Source organism: Anarhichas minor, unplaced genomic scaffold, assembly GCF_050575085.1.
Source record: "Anarhichas minor isolate MPS153535 unplaced genomic scaffold, ASM5057508v1 ptg000033l, whole genome shotgun sequence".
NCBI lineage: Eukaryota > Metazoa > Chordata > Actinopteri > Perciformes > Anarhichadidae > Anarhichas > Anarhichas minor.
The window spans coordinates 10027650-10045809 of record NW_027466479.1 but is presented as its reverse complement, the minus strand read 5'-3'; the positions used below and the strand labels follow the sequence as shown (position 1 = coordinate 10045809).

Below are 18160 nucleotides of genomic sequence, written 5' to 3'. Positions count from 1 at the left end.
TCAGAACCTCATTGTTGACAGTGCTGTGAGTAGATTGGGAGACAAAAGGGTGCATTTTTTTTTTTTTTTAAAAGACCACTTTCCCAACTTCAAATGGCTTTGCATGATTTCAAAAATAGTTTGGTAACGACAAGTAGCAATGTTTTATGTGACTAACAGTATAAATAAATATACGTGTCGTTTGCAGCATCGTCCATGCATTTTTCCAGCATTATTTGAGCCTGATAGGATGTCGCAGGTCACGTGACGGGAAGCACTGCATTTTCAGCTGAAAACGAGCTAGGATAGTCGGGAATCGCATATCCAGGTAAACAATCAAAATACATGAAATATTAAACAAAAATCCCCATCCCAACCATCCTCTTTTGTGACATCGTCGACCCTACGATCACCGGGTTGTTATTGCTGTCAAACCATACCTCAGCAAATCGCTCCAGTTGCTTTTTAATGGCGAACGCTAGCTAGTTAGCTAAATGACCCCTCTTTCTTGGCTGGAGCTCAGCGGCCAGCTAGCCAGCTGCAGCCGGGAAGGAGCATCGTTTGCTCAAAATATCCGAAGGAGCTGCTACGAGGCGCTGGCCCGGTTGAACGGTTTCTCAAGTGGCCACTACTACACAGCTTAGCATGCGCTAAAAGCATCATAGAAGCAGTGTTTCCCATTCATAGCAAATTAGTGCTGAACCTGTTACCAGAGGAGGGTTCGGTTGCAGTAACGCCGTGGCTATCGCGCTAGCTGGCTAATACAAATGCTAGTGCAGGTCCCCCGATGTCAAGCTAAACTGCTGTAGCTTGTAAGTTTGTGTCAAACGAAAGTGCATGCAAGACATTTTATGCGTGGAATTTACCTCGAAAATCAAACTATTTTGAAGATTTTAGTAATTTTGAATGTTTAGGTTTTGCAGCAAATCTATTATGCTAGCAAGGCAGAGCCGAGGTTGATGGACAACACAAGACAGATTTGTGTTAATGACTTGTGTTGCGTGCTGCTACTATGTCTATTCATTTGTTTTTACAGGAGTAATCCCGGTATGGGGGACATGAAGACCCCAGATTTTGATGACCTGTTGGCAGCATTTGACATTCCTGACATAGATGCCAAAGAGGCCATTCAGTCTGCCCCAGATGAGGCAGAGGGACCCCATGGAGCTGCAGGTGCATCTCTGGGAAAGTCGGATGGCGTGGTGGGTGTTGGGTCATCCTTGAGACCGCCGAGCCCCTCAGACCCCCAGGCGGACAACTCAATTGTCAGTGTGATTGTGAAGAATAAAGTCCGCCTTGAGACTGCAGATGGAGAGGAGGGAGACACAGACCAGGACCCTATCGATGTGATCGCAGGGGTAGATGTGGGTCCAAGACTAGGTGTATGCGCCCCTGGAATGGCTGAATCTGAGGCTCTTAACCACAACGGTTTTGGGGTGTCTGGTGTGTCCACGCCCCTCCCCCTCAGCCAGACCCAGTCTAACGGAGCGCCGTGGTCAATAAACACCCCTAAAGTGTCTTCAGAAGCACCAGGTGCTGGTTCAGCCAAGTCTCACAAGCAGGGCGGGAACATTTTCAACAGACTTAAACCGCTTGTGGCACAGGGGTCTGGGGATCCAGTGGGCCGGGCCAGGAAGATGCAGCTTCTGCAGCAGCAACACCAGCAGCAGCAGGATACAGGCCAAGAGAGGGCAGATGGTGTCAAAGCATCATTACCCTCATCTTCCTCTCTGTCAGCTGGGTCGTCTCCTCTGGCTGCAGGGGGGGCCGTTGGACTAGCCTCGCCTTTCTTTCCCCCTTCCAAGCCTCTGCTTCCCACTCCACCCTCGGCCCTATCATCACACACGCTGCACTCATCTCAGCCTTTTAACGGCGCTCCCAAAGGTGGCCCTGCTGGATTTCAGCACCAACAGATGGAGGAGGATTCTGACCCTGATTTGGGGAGTCCACTGGTGATCCAAGAGAGCCCAGAGTCCCCGACTTGCCCTCAGCTGAGCCGCCGTTACAAGTCTGACTCTGTCTCAACGCAGCCCACATCTTCTACTGCGTGTCACCCTAAACCTGGGGACACTCCTTCAGGGGCATCTCTGACTTCATCAACACCCCAGTCAGGCTCAACAGAGAGTCCCCAGCTGGAGGAAAGACATCCAGAGCATGTCATAGAAGAGAGAGACTCACCAGAGAGTCCTGAACCAGAGATGCCAAAATCAACTACTCAAGCCGCAGCGAAGAGGTGCTCCAGCCCTGCGGTGGCCTCCACTCCTCCGACTGAACTGCGGGAGCCCAAAGAGGAGGAGGAAGAGATGGAAGTGGGTAATGGGATAGAGAAGGTCGCTGATGGCAAAGCGGACAAGGGAGAAAATGGGAGAACAAGTGCGGAGAAGATGGAGGTAGATGATGGCAAGCTTAAATCTCTGTCTGCCGATGGAGGAGAAGCAGGCGTTGCTGCACCTGCTGCTTCTGGCGCTCCAGCCCGACCCCTCAAAGTCAGAATAAAAACGATTAAAACCTCCACAGGCGGAATCACCAGAACTGTCACAAGGGTAGCTCCTAAAGGTGGTGCTGCAGGAAAAGGTCTGGACCCCAAAGCTCAAACTGGGGAACGTAAGGTGTTAGGAAACAAGGCCCAAAAACTTGACGCTTCCACAGGTCACATGACGACAACCTCCCAGAAAGTAAGTGCTCTCAATGCTTTGCCTGTGTCTACGTTGGCAGCCAGCAGCGTGATGCTAGCGGCTGCCACGAAGGTGCAAAACAAAATGGCTGCATCTGACAAGGCCAAGGTCTCTGCCACTGCTGTCAGCATCACGAAATCTGCTTCCCTGCCTGCAACTCCCGCTGTGGCCTCCTCTCCCAAGTTCTCAGTCGCTGCTGGTGGGATCAGTGTACGTACATCCACCAGCAAGACAGCTAACGGAGGTGGCAGCACCATCATTGGCGGCACCCTCCAGCAAAACAAACCCGCCTCCATTGTCAACAGTACCGGGGCCGTGATCTCCCGCAGTCAGTCGAGCCTGGTGGAGGCTTTCAACAAAATCCTGAACAGTAAGAACCTTTTACCGAGCTACAAGCCCGACCTCTCGGCACCCCCGCCACCCGAGTGGGGTCTCCCGCTCCCAGCCACAGGGTACCGCTGCCTGGAGTGCGGAGATGCTTTCGCCCTGGAGCGCAGCCTGGCTCGACACTACGACAGACGGTCACTCCGCATCGAGGTGACCTGCAACCACTGTGCTAAGAGGCTGGCCTTCTTCAATAAGTGCAGCCTCCTGCTGCATGCCAGGGAGCACAAGGAGCGCGGGCTGGTCATGCAGTGCTCGCACCTGGTCATGAGGCCCGTCACTGTCGAGCAGATGATTGGACAGCAGGACATAACACCCATTGGTGGTAAGAAAGAGTTGCAGCTCACGATTATTTTAAATGTAGGTTCATTTGTTGTTATTTTTATACGATTGATTAACCTTTTAGTCTGAAGATCACGATCTCTCAGAGCCCAATGTGACTCAAAATGGCTTGTTCTGTCCGACCAGAAGTCCAAAACTCAAAGATATTATATTCTCAATTTAAGGAGTAGTATTCTGAGGATTTTTATTTAGATTAATGACAAACAATTGATTATAACAATTTTTAATTTTTTGTTGATTGACTAAAAGTCATCGCAGCCCTAATATAAGTTGTGCATAAAGTGTGTTTGATGCTTTCAGGGTCAACATTCAACAGTTTACATCATGCCAAGGCTCATCCTCTCAATTATTTCCTTGATTAATTGTTTGAACTTTAAAATATCCATCACAATTTCTTCAAATTGCTTGTTTTGGCCACCCACACAAAACAAAACCCAAATATATTTAATTTACTGTCATAGAATAGATTTGACAAGAGAACAGACCTAATATAACAAGCAAGTATTCAAAAATCAGGAGCTGGAACCAGATCATTTTTGCCATTTGTGTTTAAAAATGGCAAGCAATTAATCAATCGAATTGTTGCTCATTCATTTTCTGCAGAATCATTTCAGCTCCACATCATAGTTTTTGTTTCTATTAGTGTAGAGAGTCATGAAAGAACCACAGCAATAAGTTAAACGTTAAAAAAAACCCATCTCATTCATTTATAATTCATCTCCATTGACCGCCTCCCATCTGTCGCCTCCAATTTCCACCTTTGGCTGACCAGGCCTGCTCACCTCTTCGTCCTACTCTCCTCCAGTCTCATCTCCTTCGACCACATCCGGGGGCCCCGCCGTCTCTACCAGCTCCAGTCCAATGAAGGAGGCCTCGTCTCCGGCAACAGCTCAGCCTCGTACTGTCCGCCGCGTACCCCAGGGCCCCCAAGCACTGATGCCTCTGCCTTGCAAGAAGGCCGAGGGGCTGCAGTACAACGGCTTCAAATGTCCGGAGTGCCAATCACAATTCTTGAGCAAGGCTGAGCTGGTCACCCACTTCCAGCAGATCAGAGCCGCTCCCAACTCAGTGAGTCTTTGTTTCACTCCGCCGACACCTGCTGTTGTGAAATGCTGGTGATCACTTGTTCGATGTTTCTTTTCTTCCGTTTCAGACGTGTACGCAATGCTCACCTCCCATGATGCTGCCCAACTCGTGTGCCGTGTCAGCCCACCAGAGGATCCATAAACACAGAGGGCCTCATGTCTGTCCCGAGTGTGGGGGGATCGCCCGGCAGGCCAGCTTCCAGACCCACCTGGAGGAGGCGTGTCTGCACTTCGCCAGGCGCATTGGATACAGGTGTGGAGACATTTCCCAAAACCATCATTGAGACCTGTACCAAAGGCGAAATTATTTGAGAAAGAACAATTATTTATTTATTTCAGATTGACCTTTTTAGGGGGGAAAAAGCCAACTTTAATAAATCTTAGTGGGGCAAGCTTCAATGCATTACTAACTTAAGTTTGTCCTGTGGTTAGTATTCATTAATTTTTTTAATTTAGGAAAGTAAAGAATCACAGATCTTCAAATTATACAACTGCTGTTATAGACCTGAGAAAATATGGTACTTTGCAAATTACTTTTATTGGGTACTAAGGACAAATACGCACAAAACCTATCTGCCAATGTAATTTGAGGTGTTGTCTGTAGTGGATGTTTTAGGGTGTACACATCCGAGACGGATTCGGAAATGTTCTGTGCTAGAGCCATAATAAGACATACTGTGTACCATGATCTTGTCCAGGTGCTCGAGCTGCCAGGTCGTGTTCGGAGGGTTGAACTCCATCAAGTCCCACATTCAGACCGCTCACTGCGAGGTCTTCCACAAGTGCCCCAGCTGCCCCATGGCCTTCAAGTCTTCCCCCAGCGCCCAGAGCCACATTAGCACCCAGCACCCAACACTCACTGGAGGACAGGCCAAGTACGTAACTTACTTCTACCAAAACAATTCACGGGAGATACATCTTTCTCGTGGGAGAAATATCTTCAGAGGATGTTTGAAAATGATGCCCATAAATGTGTAAATAGATCCCTAAAATATCTGTATTTTTGTCCTTTTGCAGAATGATCTACAAGTGTGTGATGTGTGATACGGTTTTTACCCAAAAACCCTTGCTGTACATGCACTTTGACACTCATTTAGCCAAGCAAAAAGTGCACGTGTTCAAGTGTCCCGACTGCACCAAGCTCTACGCCCAGAAAGGATCAATGATGGAGCATATTAAGGTGTGTTTATATGTTCAGAGTAGAGTGAATGAGTACAAATGGTCATAGATTTAAGATACTAAGTATAAGTATAAGAATAAATATATTATAATGGTCACTGCAAATCATGAATTATCCTTCTGCCTTTATGTGTTGTGAATGTTGTGTCAACAAAGGCACACAGCAATTCCTTGGATTGGCTTTAGCAAAGTTCCTCCCCGGTTGCTTTGTCCTAAGTTCTAATCTATACCAAGAACAGTACTTTTTTTTTTGTAAGTCAGATTGTCTTTTTGTGTGCCAGTTTGAGTTATTTGCATTTTTCAAAAGTAAAATAATTAATTTCATATTCTCCGTATGCCTCTCTCTTCTCTCACACGTCACTGTCCTCACCTCTCAGACGGCTCACAGAGGACCGTCAGCCAAACCGACAGAGTCTCAGCCCGATGCCTCCAACCCGGCCTCGGCCCCGGCCAACGCATCCGGCCCCCCTGGCCCCAAATCGAAGTCCTCCGGAAAACCCGACAACTCCGACGGAGAGGACTGGGGGCGGGAACAGGAGGAGGAAGACGACGAGGACGAAGACGACGAGGACGATGACTACGAAGCTCCAGGGGGTAACTCGACCGCCGCGGGCGGCAGCAGTCAACCCCCCGCCCAGACTGAGTGGACCTGCCCGCAGTGTCAGTCCACCTTCACTGACAACGAAGACTATCTGAGTCACGTGAAGACAGAGCACGGCAAGGTGTAGCATACTACCTCCATCATTCACTTAAACCTGATTGCATTGAAGCCAGTGATTACAGTTACTGCGCCAACTTTGAACAGGTTAACTAGCTCATTGAACTTCGTGCTTGGTAAATTACATCCAATCCTCGAGGGTAAAGCAGGCAAAGAAGCACCCATACTGAGGGAGGCTGTTCATTTCCTGTCTGCACTGGAGTACATTTCACTGATACTCATTACCTTTCTTTATCTTATCTCCCTCTGTGTCTGTGTGCGTCAAAGTTTCCTTGTCGTATTTGTGGAGGCACGTTCAGCACTTCTTCCAGCCTGAGACGTCACGAGCGTGTAATTCATGAGGGCAACAAGAGAGTCTTCCATTGCCAGTGAGTTACTTAAAAGCTTTCATCAAATATTTGTGTACGAGCTTGTGTGGATACGAACTGACCCACAGCTGTGATTTTAAATGTTTCGTCATTTTCAATGTTTTGATAGAAGAGAAAATCACTGGTTGATCGTAGAGCTAGACTGGTGGGCGGGCTATATTATTAGCATATTGCCGTTATATTGGTGTAATGTATATGTTGGCTGATAAGTAACAAATTGAAAACTAGTTTATGAATTTATTCAGAAAGGCTGTCACCATCACATAGTCCACCAGAGTACTGAGAAGTTAATTTTACACTGTAAAATGCCTCAGTATGTCTCTTGGTCTCAATTCTTAAACAATGAAACAAATTTAAAGGATCTGTGTCAAGAGTGTGCAAGTTATGTTTTTTGTTGTTTTCCTTCTCACTATTGGCCATACTATTGTAATCAGAATTTTAAAACACTCAAATATTGATCATTTAATATCAATTTGTTTTTAAATGTGATTTAACCAGTGATTCTTTTTCAGATATTGCACAGAAGGCAAACGCACCTTCGGTAGTCGGTTCTTACTGGACAAGCATATCCGGCTCCATCACAGGACCACAGATGGACAGGTGAGACAACACGGTGCAGTTTAGTTCTTTCTATTTCAGGACTGAAATATGCTCATGTCTGATCAACTAAAGCTGTGTCCCAATTCCATACTGCAACGCACATATTGCATAATTTACTTATTACAAAACAGCAAAGTCTGTTTGATTTTTTGTATTCTAACTACAGAAATAGTACATTATGATAATGTGTATGTACAGTAGTATATACAGTTAGGATGTAGTATGTAAAAAACATGGAAATGTTAAAGTTTGAAAGTATTTTCCTGATGAAATTCTGCTGCACTTTTTTTCTTGCCGTGTGCATCAATAAAGCAAACGTTTAGTCCCTCGCTACTTTTTTGGGTCCTCAGGAAAGACCCATGACCAGGAAGCGAGCAGCCACAGGGGGAGAAGGACCAGGCAGCTCCTCAGAACAGGATGGTGAGGGCGGACCTCCTGGAGGCAGGGCAGGAGACGAGGAAGAAAACGCCCCCGAGGACGGCGAGGAGGGTCCTGCAGGTCCTGCAGGTCCTCCAGGTCCTGCAAAGAGAACCAGGGCGTCGACATCGTTGGCACCCAACGAGCTGGAGGAGGAAGACAACATTTTCCGTTGCGTCCCCTGCGGCTTCTCCACCGAGGACGGGGCGGAGTTCCAGCGCCACATCCCCCAGCATCGGGCCGACACCGCCTCCTTCCAGTGCCTGCAGTGCGGCGTCTGCTTCGCGTCAGCCGGCTCTCTCAGCAGGCACCGCTTCATCACTCACCGCGTGCGGGACACCCACGGCGACGCGGACCGCGGCACCCCGCGCGCCCACAGCTCTCCCGACGGCTCACCCGGCGGCTCCCCTCAGGCGCAGGGCGAGGACGGAGATGGGAATCTGATCTGCAAGGTGTGCGGCCGGCGTTTCGACAAGGCCTCGGACCTCAACACCCACTTCAGGACCCACGGCATGGCCTTCCTCACCGCACACAAGACGGACAAGCCCCAGTAGAGGAGGGGTCTTCTGAGACTGACAGATCATCTCCAACGAGTGGTCATGACGGAGGGAGAGAGGCTGTAGAATATGAATGTTGATCCTGAGATGAAACTTCCTGTGCAGTTTTTTTTTTAGCCACCATAAACAGTTTTACTCTAATCTACGGCACCTCTACTGTGCGATTGTAACTGCATGTTTGATCACGTTACTGGTCACTTAACACACCTGTGATGGAAAGACTCTCAAACAGCCCTCTGAGAAAAGCATTTATATATCAGCCATACTGTGTTTGATACGTCTCGTCCTTCCATCTCAATCACTCTGCACTGACTGTAGCCACCTGTTTGTTTTTCCATGTAACACGCTTAAATACGTACACCTCCCACTGTACACCTCACAGTAGTGCCGATATTTTTGTACCTTAACCTATTGTTTGTTGTATTTATACTCATTTGTTCATTATTCCGGCGTGAGATGGGTTTTAACAGCTCCAGAGGCTTTTAAAACGGATCTCAAGACATCTGAAGCATGACGGAGAGTGTTTGGAGAATCTAACACTGATTTTTATGTTGCTATAATATTTATTTATACGAAACACATTACTGCTGTTGGTATTTGTGTGTCGGTTGCATCAAATCGCACCGGTCGTGGTGCGATTTACCTCCAACAGAGACATGAGATGAGAATCTCTGAAGGCATTTCATTTGGAGACGAGGTTACTGGAGGTAACCTGTGTAGTGTGAACAATGTGTGATGTTGTTAATCGTTAAGCTAGAAGAAGAAGAGAGGTCAGGCTTCCTGCCAGTAGTATATGTGTACGTTTTGCCATGTAAATACATATTACACTAAAAGAAAGCGTTCTGGTTTTAGTAACTTGCTATGATAATGTGAATACGTATAGTATTTGTACTTGTGCTTTTTTTTTTTTTTTTCTCCAATTTAAAGTTTAAAAGAATTCCCTCCCAGAGGTAGCTATACATTGTAATTACAAAGCAGAGGGAGATACGTGGGGGTTGTGTTGTCTTAATGTGTATGAATACAAACGTTTATCTCGTTGAGACGGTTCTTTTTTTATCTACAGATTCAGTGCTTGCTGTACTCTCATTTCTTTTGTATGTTTCAAAAACAGCCTTCATGGTCACGTGATGGAGGCCTAAACGTGGATTTTATTTGTTTGTATCTTTTATATGTCATAATATCATATTTATATAGCTCAATAGTGGAAATTACATGTCATTTTCTTTTCCATGGTTGTGGTCTGCTTGCTGAAATGCCATACACTTTTGTGCTGTTTTTGAAATAAATGTGTAAAAGAGAAGATTGACTCACGCAGCCAGTTCATCTGCAGAGTTTGCATTCAGAGCCGTGTTTGCAGCTTCTTACTGTTCATATTATTGCATTCACCTAAACCTCTTATTGTCAGAACCAATCTACCTGTTCCAGTGAATCAGTAACAAACATTTACGCAGACAGCTTCAATGGGTATCACACCAAAAGTAGCATTTACTGTATATGTGACAGTTGTACTTCTTTGACACAGCTTCATTTACCACTAAGTGGGTTTTTCACAGTCTCGCTCCAGCCCCTCCAGCTCCAGCCCCGTCTTGCCCTCAGTGGGCTCCTGACATGAGGTCTGTAACTCCGATGGACTGAGAGGATGGTGGACTTCAATCATCAGCTCGTAGATCAGAGTTCCCAGCAGTGCCCCAACACAGGGAGCCACTATGGGCACCCACCACCAACCACCTCCAGCCCTGTAAAGGGTTACACACAATCAAGACTTTCCAGTGATCCCACCCGACATTAATATCCTTAAGAGGCAGTAGCGTGCTCAGTTTTAAAGCATGCAACCTAAGGCATGCATCAATACCAACCATGTCATGCTAGATTGATGGGAACCGGGCTAAAACGCTACAAATTTGGAAGAGGGGAAAGCTGGAATGGATGTATTCTCACAGGGGTCCCTTGACATCTCACTTGAAGATATCTGAATATAAAATGGGTTTTATGGGTGAGAATCCCCTTTACAGACAAACCCACTTTGCATACAGTATAAATGTGTTATTTCCACCTATTCTATAAATGGTGTGTTTAAATATTTCTCATATGTGGCGTTTACTGTTGACCTGCTAGGAGATCCCCCCCCATCGAAAAAAAAGCTAAAACAGGTCTATTTAGGTCTCTAAGGGTTAAATTCACAAACCAAAGTGCATGTGAATGTCCAGAGTCAAACTACTAACTTGAAAACATCCACTCCCCAGCCAGCGATGTACGTGAACAGTCGAGGTCCAAAATCCCTGGCGGGGTTGAGGGCGTAGCCGCTGTTGGAGCCCATCGAGATGCCAATAACCAGCACTGCTGCTCCCACCAGTACGGGCTGAAGACCATCAGGGACGGAGCTGTTCCCCCGGTCTCCAAGAGCCAGGACACACAGCAGCAGTGCAGCCGTGCCAATCACCTGCAGGACATGGGAGTTGTTAATGTACAAGCAGACACTTAGTTGGGTGCACATCCTGTCCTATATTTAAGCAAGGAGCAGAATGACTGATTAAATAAATAACAGGAAAAAGATTCACACACTGGAACTGAACTACAGGTGTGCAAAGTGGTACGAAAGTCAGGATTCTCAAACCTGATGGTTATATTTGGTGATTTTGCTGGACATATTCGAAAGATTTCATCGTCTTAATTCACGGTGATTGGAAAGGGAGTGCCGATGTCTGACCTGGTCCACAACTCCTCCCCACACACTGAGGTAGTCAGCTGGGTAGGTGGCAAATATGCCTGCTGTGGCAGTGGGACCCGTTGTTGTCAGCTCACCTCTGCTGTAGGCCTGGATGGCATCTGCAGACACCTCATTATCATCATGCATGCAAAAACCCACACAGATTCACATGGACCATCAGCACGCTTTAATTCAAACTAAACGTCCTACTGCCAGAACTATCAACATGGAGCATCAAATGTGTCATAATCCACGGATGAAAATAGTCCCCAACAAATGTACCATTTACTCTAATTGTAATAATATTTGCTAAAGACTACAGAGCCCAGCTGGTTTTGGAAATCGTTTTAATGATTAAACTATAATTGTGACCAGTTTTTCCCAGTAGTATTGAATAGGTTTGGAGCTGAATGCCACAAAGTATTGAGAGATGGAACAATGCACTGTTGGTTTTGGTCTTTTTATGAGATCTTTTGACAATAAAAACATTTTTTTTTTTTTTACCCCTATACCTATACAACATGTATTTTACTTCTATTGTAATGTTTGTCTTGTCAGATACAATGTGATTGTGATGGCAGTCGTCACTGTTGAAACTCACCGTAGTACTGCAGGCCAACGGTGGCTGCAGCCAGAAAGGCTCCGAGCACTTGGAAGAAGACGTAGAAAGGCAGCTTCATCCAGGGATGTCTGCCCAAAGCGCACAAGCTCAGAGATACAGCAGGGTTCAGATGGGCACCTCATGGTTGAAAATAATCCAGAAGAAATAAACATTTCATATTTCAAACAGATGTGTGCCTCCTGAAAGTGACAACAATATTTTCTTTGCATGCAATCAACCATCAAGATGTTTTGACCTGCAGAATTAATAAAAGGTGATATTATTTACTGGCATTTCTATTGCTGTGCGCATGTTTAGTGATTGGAGAAACATTATTAGAGGCAGAGGAGGAGGAGGGTTTGGCATTATTCTTACAGCTGAAGGCATGATAGTCTGAATCTTTTGGGAGTCTTAGTCTTCAGCTCAACCAGGGGAGGAAATGCTTTTTTACAAAGTGAAACGTAATCTTCAAACGGCCCCTTACCTGAGACTCCACGAGACACAAAGATCCCAAATGTTACTCCCAGAGCAAAACCCAGATTGATTGACAGGTACTGCCCTTTCTTATCTTCAGTTGTGGTCACCTGGGCAACGGAGCCGCATCCAAACAGCTGCAATTACATGAGACGAAGAGCCGTATTACAGGAATATATCAACCAGAGTGCAAAAACAGACTGAGCACAGAAAACAAACAACAAATAATAACAATCTGCACTTTACAGTGGATTTAAAAAATGAAGTAGGCTATTACAGATGTGATGCAACTTGGATTTAGATAAGAATTCACACTAAAGTTCAGAAAGGTCTGGCCCAGATTAGCGAAGACACATCGTTTCCTTTGGTGTAATCTCCTGTTTTATGAACTTCATTGCTAAGGAACCTGCTTTATGATTTGTGTTGTAAAACGCTCATTGCCCCCGACAGGTGAGACAGTTTAGATTCAACAAAACCACAGAAATGCAGCCAGCAGAGACGAACAAACATCACTGCTTCATTCCAAATCGCTGATGGCACCACCCTTGCTCTTTATCCTCCCCCATCCTCTCTTTCATTCATTCCATCTGTCTGTCTCTCTTTCAGGCCAAAGTCCTCAGTTATCCATTGTCTGGATTCATTATCTGCTTCAAAACAAGCGAGTAGGCATGTTATTGTTTTAGGAAACTATATTAAATACTTGATGTCGAGTTTGCTGATCAGGTGAGAATTTGGACAAACTGGTGGAGAAGAAATTCATTGTTTTCTCTAGATTACAGCTCATTCAATTAAATGCAGAAGATGATACGCATGTAATTAATCTCTCTTACCTCTACCAAAGTGTCTCATGCAATGAACTGAAGTTTAGATCCACAAAATAATACTCACAATCAGGACATACACTCCGAGGCATTCAGCCATGCACTCCCTGACCAGTTGGTTTGTGATCTGACATTTCCTCAGCAGCCTCTCCATCCCAGAGTGTTTCTCCGCACCGTCCGGCCACAGGTGAGCTTTCAGAGCCGAGACGCCGTCACCAGGTGGATGTGACCCGCACAGCACTGCACAGTCTGCCTGACTGAGCAGAGTTTGCCCTTTCATGCTGGGGCTGAAGGCTACGTCACACACTTTATGGCACGTCTGAGGCGGTGGTGTGCGTGCACGCAGGGGAGGAGAGTAGCTGACTTTGTAGGACATCTTCATACCTAAATCACAGCAGACATGATTGAAAGGACTTCACTGCACAGAACTGGACTCCTGCCAACAGGCCTGACTCTGGCTCACCTGACAGGAGTTGGCTCTGATTGTTCTTCTCGTTTGATTGGTCGTTATATTTCTTCTTCTCTGACTGTTTATGCCACAGTATAGCTCAGCATTCTTCATCTAAGACAAGACACATGCTTCCTATAAATAAATTAATACATTTATTCTGAATTTTAATTTACGTGTAACAACTTGTTAGTGCCATATTGCATCTGTACTAATTACCACAGAACAATAAAGATATTCTTGGCTTGCGCCATGTGCTCATAAAGTAATCACTATAATCTCTGATAAGAATAATCACTGCTCTGATGGTCATGACAGATAATAGCGTTTATCAATTCATATATAGCCAAGTCTTTGTTGGATTTAGCAACGGGTGCCAAAAGTAGAGTAAATCACTGCAACTGACATAACATATAGGTCGAGAGATCATCACACTAATTACAGTGACACTTTGTCTGTAGATCATAAACAAAGTGAAGCAGAATATAGTCACATCTCACATAAGATATTTTATGGTCCAGCCTCTGTAAGATAAGTTTGTCCCGAGGTTTCCTGTGAAGATAATCTCCCTTCTACAAGGGAAAAAAAGAGAAAGTATGTGAATGAAGAGGAAACTAAAATGACTACAAAGGGCATGATTATACTACACACTACGTGCACCCTGCATGAATGGAATGCACTTTCTGCATCTATTGATCAATTGTACTTAAATCAACAGAAGTGCTCATGGAGAAATACGAGTGGCTGCAATGTAACATATAGATAAAACATCCATGTCAAATTAAGGGGGGGAAACTGATAACATTGGAAGTAAATACAAATTATTTACGAGTGTCTCTGCATGTAAGACAAACTCTTCTGTTAATTTTCTCTTCTGTTTGCACATTCAAGGCTTAAAAATCAGGCAAGGTGTTCAAATGTTCATGTGTTCTCTCTTAAAGGCGTTTTCTACTAAACTGATTAGATGAGTGAGAAAATGATAGGCACCTTTAATTGCATGATTACCGGTCAGGACTCTGTTGCCACAGTAAAATCTAGATGCAGTACACAGATCACAACGACATCAGTGCACAAAGACACAAATCATTAACACCATGATGAAGATCTGTAAAGTAATGACAGAAGATGAGTTTAAACTCGACTTTTCTTAACCTGTATACATGTAATACTTTGTTAATGGGAACTGATGACTTTAAGTGTTTAAGGGTCCACACAGGAACACAACTATGTTAGTAGCTGAGGGAGGATACCAGAGTGAGCACCACACCGTAGAATTCCTGAATGTTTATGAAAACGGTTCACAAGAACAGTTCCTTCTGAAGTTGAGTGACGTGCTCTTCTTCAAAGGAAAACTCCCACGATCTGGACTCCCCTCACCAAGGAAGATTCACCAGAAGATGAGAAGAGCGATGAAACCTTTTGATATTTCACACATGAAAGAGATTTTATTTTTTTTGCATTTTATTTGAAAACAAATCCAACATTCTTTCTGTATCTGAAGCACATGGAAACCACAAACCTGAGAGAGGTTACACCGACATGTTCGTGAATAAAATGGCCTTTTCTGTAACGGACATTTTTCAGAAGGATTGAGAAAGAGAAGAAGTGTAAACTGATAAGGACCTGAGGAGGCCTGATGCCAATTTAGAGGGATAAAGGCGGTTATAGACTTGGCAGAAACAAGGCAGCAGGCAAAACACACGACAAGAACAGAGCGAGCTGCATTCACTGTCAGTGTTGTTGTGATGTTGGAAATTCCCTCCAGTTCGTTTCGATCTAACAGAGAATTTTATCAGGTGTCATGAAATCACCATCTCAAAGCAGAACTAGAAATATACAGACACGAACACATTCATCACTCAGGTGATCGTGAGTCAATCTACTCTGAGGTTCACCCAATCAGAGCAGAGCTCGTTTCCAAGTTAGTGATATTTTAAAGTGGTTTGCCTAAACCTAAAACAACAGGCAAATAACAAGTGTGTAAATATATTAAGCTTTTTTTAATTTGACATATCACACACACTCACATCCATACACGCTTATTCTTACAGGACAATTCCCCCCCAAAAATATGTAATTGTGAATTGTCGTCATTTGTTAAAATCACTAGTCGTCAGGATTAGCTGCTTCTAGTCTACGTGAGTTGGAACCCCACAGTGTGACCGTATACAGGCCAGAGATCCTAATCCATCCAACACGCTCACTTTGGCAACTGACGGTCATGGAAGTGTTCTGTCCATATATAGATATAAACTATACATATGCAAACTCACAGCTTTGGGGAAATCACTCATTGACTGATATGTTTTCAGGGCACCAAAGCTATACTCCACTCTACATGTTATCTAAACCCTCCAAACAACTTGAAGAATAGGGAGTCATCACCCCGCATGTCCGAAAATGGATTTTGACCACCTGAAATATAAACAAGAATGCATTAGAGCTAAATGTAGCTAAGGCAAAATACTCTGAAAACCTGAACAATTAATTCATTAACAACACCTATTATGTAGAGACTGACCTGATATGACAGGTCCAGTTTGATGGTTCGGTCCCTCCAGGCTACCAGAACCTCCTGAGCGGGTCACCGTGGTCTCTTCATGGCCTTGGCCGTCTCGAACTGTTCGCCTCTCCTCTACAGACTGACAGACATCAAAACAGTCAAAAACATTAAACTCGCAGCCAAGTGGTAAGAAAAAAAAAAAAGGGGGGATTACAACTGCAGATATAGACGGTCATAATAGTTTTTAGGGTGTTTTCCTCCAGCATGAATCATGACTCAGACACCTGCAGTATTACCACCCTCTGGGCTGAACTGGGACATTTGAACTGTGCACGAAACACGTGAAAATATGTTGTGATGGCATATTAATATATACGATTAATACTAAAAATCAAGGTAAACCGTTTCTCTCACCCCGTCAGGTTTCACCACCTTAGTGACTATGACTGATTGGAAGAATGAGCGGGCTCTGGGCTGGTTCGGTAACTGACCAGCAGGTGGCGTCAGAATCTGATCCAAGCCCCCAGAGGACACTGCAGAGTCCAGATCTGGATGGGAATGGGAAATCAGTGAGACAACAGAGCAAAGTAATATACTTTATTTGTTTTGCTGAAAGACTAAAAATATCACCCACCCCTGTCTTCTTTGCACTCCTCTGAAGATTTGTGTGGTCCTCTTTTCCAAATATCATTAAACTATTAAAAGACACCACGAGAACGTCGATACACAACGGTAAACTGAAGCACTTCATATTGCCACAGAAACAAAGCCTTTATGAAAATGTGTCAGAAAATATCTTATGCACCTTTGAAAATGGGGTCCAGCCATAGAATGGCGAGCTGGGAAAGTCTGGTGACTCATAAGATGGGTGGTCATCACCTCTGGGCCCTCTAGATGGCCCTGCTAGGGGTCCTTGTGGGTTGTTGTAAGGGGACTTGAGCATCAAGTCTCTCAGGGGGTTCTCACCAGATCCCCCTCCACTCCTCTCTGCTCGGCCCCGAGGTGGTGGCGGCATGATACTGGGAACATCTAGAACAACAGGGAGACACAGGCTGAACTTACAAGTGACCATTGCAATAGACATGAGATGGTAAAGGACTGGATCATGGCTCAGCTTTCATACCAAAGTGTCCAGACTCTGGCTGTCCGTCCCAGCGGCCCAGCTGGGAGAAGATCTCCTCCATCTCCCTGAGGACCTGGCCAAACACCGGCGGCGGCTCCTGCATCTTCATCCCATCGGGGCCAACACTGAAGCCAAACCTCCAGGCACCGTCAAAAGGGTCCTGCTGGTCCCCATCATAGGAGAATCCATCTTCTTCATCATCATCATCATCATCATGAGTCATAGCATCAAAGAAGGGGTCCCTGAAATATTACAGTAAGTAAAATAGATAGTTATTCAGGGAAGTAATGTAAATTGACTAAATGCTATCTTCCTTTGGGTTTGTTCGTTATGTCGAGTGAGCAACATGTTAACGTTACATTAATAGACCGTAAAGTACTCAATCGTATTAATCCCGAGGTCACCCTTAGCCTAAATAAAACAGCAACCATGTTGGCTGAGGGACCCCTGTGGTCACTCTGGCTGATAAACACTAATCTTGTAACTTAAGCCGTTTTATTACTTTACGAACGCAACAGCTTGCAATGCAGGTAGCTAGAGAGTTAGCAACATTCTCTGATAACGTTAGCTTATCTCAGAGTGACAGCTGTGTGACGTTACTCGACTTTTACTCCATGAACTCACCTTCGGCCACGATAATGACCTCCAGGTACTCCGAAGAACCCGCGAAATAAATCGAAAACACTCATTTAGCGACAGCTTTTGTAGAAAACTAACTCATAACTAAAAAAACATCAGACACCCGCTGGAGTAAGCTTCCGATGTCAATAGTGCCGTAAAGTGTTCCAGATCCTTCAGAATTACGCAATCAGTCGTAACGCTACGTTACTGTAAATATCAGAAGAAATGCGCAGGAGAAATAACTGCACGCTCTCTGCCGCTTGCTGAGAATCAGCCAGGATTATGGAGTTTAAAAGCTGATGTGTGTGCGGGTGTTTTAAGTGGTAATGATTCAAACATAAGACGTTGAAGGATATAAACAATTCAAATTTTAATTGAAAAAAATATATCCGATGTTATTGATTGCTACCCATCTTAATTATCTAACTTATATTAAAAGGTTGCGTTACATGTTAATGCATCCGTAGTAATAAAATGAAGACATTATGGCAGAGGCGATTCTGCTGACAAAATACATTTTGCCGATGACACTCATTTGTAAAAAATGTAACATTTTCA

The 18160-nt window shown here is 44.8% G+C and overlaps 3 protein-coding genes across 8 annotated transcripts; 1 reads left to right on the top strand and 2 right to left on the bottom strand.

Annotated features, from left to right (window-relative positions):
* The first annotated feature begins 95 nt into the window (after window positions 1–95).
* Window positions 96–9604, top strand: znf687b (zinc finger protein 687b). 2 transcript variants are annotated; one of them, XM_076106448.1, is made up of 10 exons: window positions 96–307; window positions 1016–3363; window positions 4186–4448; window positions 4534–4718; window positions 5164–5340; window positions 5483–5645; window positions 6022–6366; window positions 6630–6730; window positions 7243–7330; window positions 7681–9604. In XM_076106448.1, exons 2-10 carry the CDS (start codon window positions 1029–1031, stop codon window positions 8299–8301), a joined length of 4278 nt encoding a protein of 1425 aa, XP_075962563.1. In that variant the 5' UTR covers window positions 96–307; window positions 1016–1028; the 3' UTR covers window positions 8302–9604. The 2 variants fall into 2 exon arrangements, with proteins under 2 accessions (XP_075962563.1, XP_075962562.1); XM_076106447.1 differs by having other exon boundaries at window positions 4153–4448.
* aqp10b (aquaporin 10b) lies at window positions 6954–15007 on the bottom strand. 5 transcript variants are annotated; one of them, XM_076106465.1, is made up of 12 exons: window positions 14875–15007; window positions 14606–14771; window positions 14343–14389; window positions 13856–13927; window positions 13371–13469; window positions 12975–13291; window positions 12097–12223; window positions 11613–11750; window positions 11012–11130; window positions 10527–10744; window positions 9837–10040; window positions 6954–8364 (listed from the first exon to the last, which is right to left on the bottom strand). In XM_076106465.1, the coding sequence occupies exons 6-11, from the start codon at window positions 13287–13289 to the stop codon at window positions 9839–9841; spliced, it is 1119 nt and encodes a 372-aa protein (XP_075962580.1). In that variant the 5' UTR covers window positions 13290–13291; window positions 13371–13469; window positions 13856–13927; window positions 14343–14389; window positions 14606–14771; window positions 14875–15007; the 3' UTR covers window positions 6954–8364; window positions 9837–9838. The 5 variants fall into 5 exon arrangements, with proteins under 5 accessions (XP_075962580.1, XP_075962579.1, XP_075962581.1 ...); XM_076106464.1 differs by lacking the exon at window positions 6954–8364 and having other exon boundaries at window positions 9432–10040; window positions 14343–14460; XM_076106466.1 differs by lacking the exon at window positions 6954–8364 and having other exon boundaries at window positions 9432–10040; window positions 13371–13490.
* hax1 (HCLS1 associated protein X-1) lies at window positions 14799–17767 on the bottom strand. The gene is made up of 7 exons (XM_076106468.1): window positions 17606–17767; window positions 16982–17223; window positions 16664–16887; window positions 16493–16553; window positions 16273–16406; window positions 15877–15997; window positions 14799–15770 (listed from the first exon to the last, which is right to left on the bottom strand). The coding sequence occupies exons 1-7, from the start codon at window positions 17668–17670 to the stop codon at window positions 15697–15699; spliced, it is 921 nt and encodes a 306-aa protein (XP_075962583.1). The 5' UTR covers window positions 17671–17767; the 3' UTR covers window positions 14799–15696.
* Window positions 17768–18160: the final 393 nt, after the last annotated feature.

Coding starts and splice junctions, on each gene's coding strand:
- znf687b (XM_076106447.1), top strand. CDS start 1,029: ATGGGGGACATGAAGACCCCAGATTTTGATGACCTGTTGGCAGCATTT. Junction 4,719..5,163: donor GCCAGGCGCATTGGATACAG/GTGTGGAGACAT, acceptor GATCTTGTCCAG/GTGCTCGAGCTGCCAGGTCG. Junction 5,646..6,021: donor CAATGATGGAGCATATTAAG/GTGTGTTTATAT, acceptor CTCACCTCTCAG/ACGGCTCACAGAGGACCGTC.
- aqp10b (XM_076106465.1), bottom strand. CDS start 13,289: ATGAAGATGTCCTACAAAGTCAGCTACTCTCCTCCCCTGCGTGCACGC. Junction 12,224..12,974: donor TCGGAGTGTATGTCCTGATT/GTGAGTATTATT, acceptor ATGTAATTGCAG/CTGTTTGGATGCGGCTCCGT. Junction 11,751..12,096: donor TGTGTCTCGTGGAGTCTCAG/GTAAGGGGCCGT, acceptor TTCAACCATGAG/GTGCCCATCTGAACCCTGCT.
- hax1 (XM_076106468.1), bottom strand. CDS start 17,670: ATGAGTGTTTTCGATTTATTTCGCGGGTTCTTCGGAGTACCTGGAGGT. Junction 17,224..17,605: donor GGTCATTATCGTGGCCGAAG/GTGAGTTCATGG, acceptor GTAATATTTCAG/GGACCCCTTCTTTGATGCTA. Junction 15,998..16,272: donor AGGTGGTGAAACCTGACGGG/GTGAGAGAAACG, acceptor GATGTCTGTCAG/TCTGTAGAGGAGAGGCGAAC.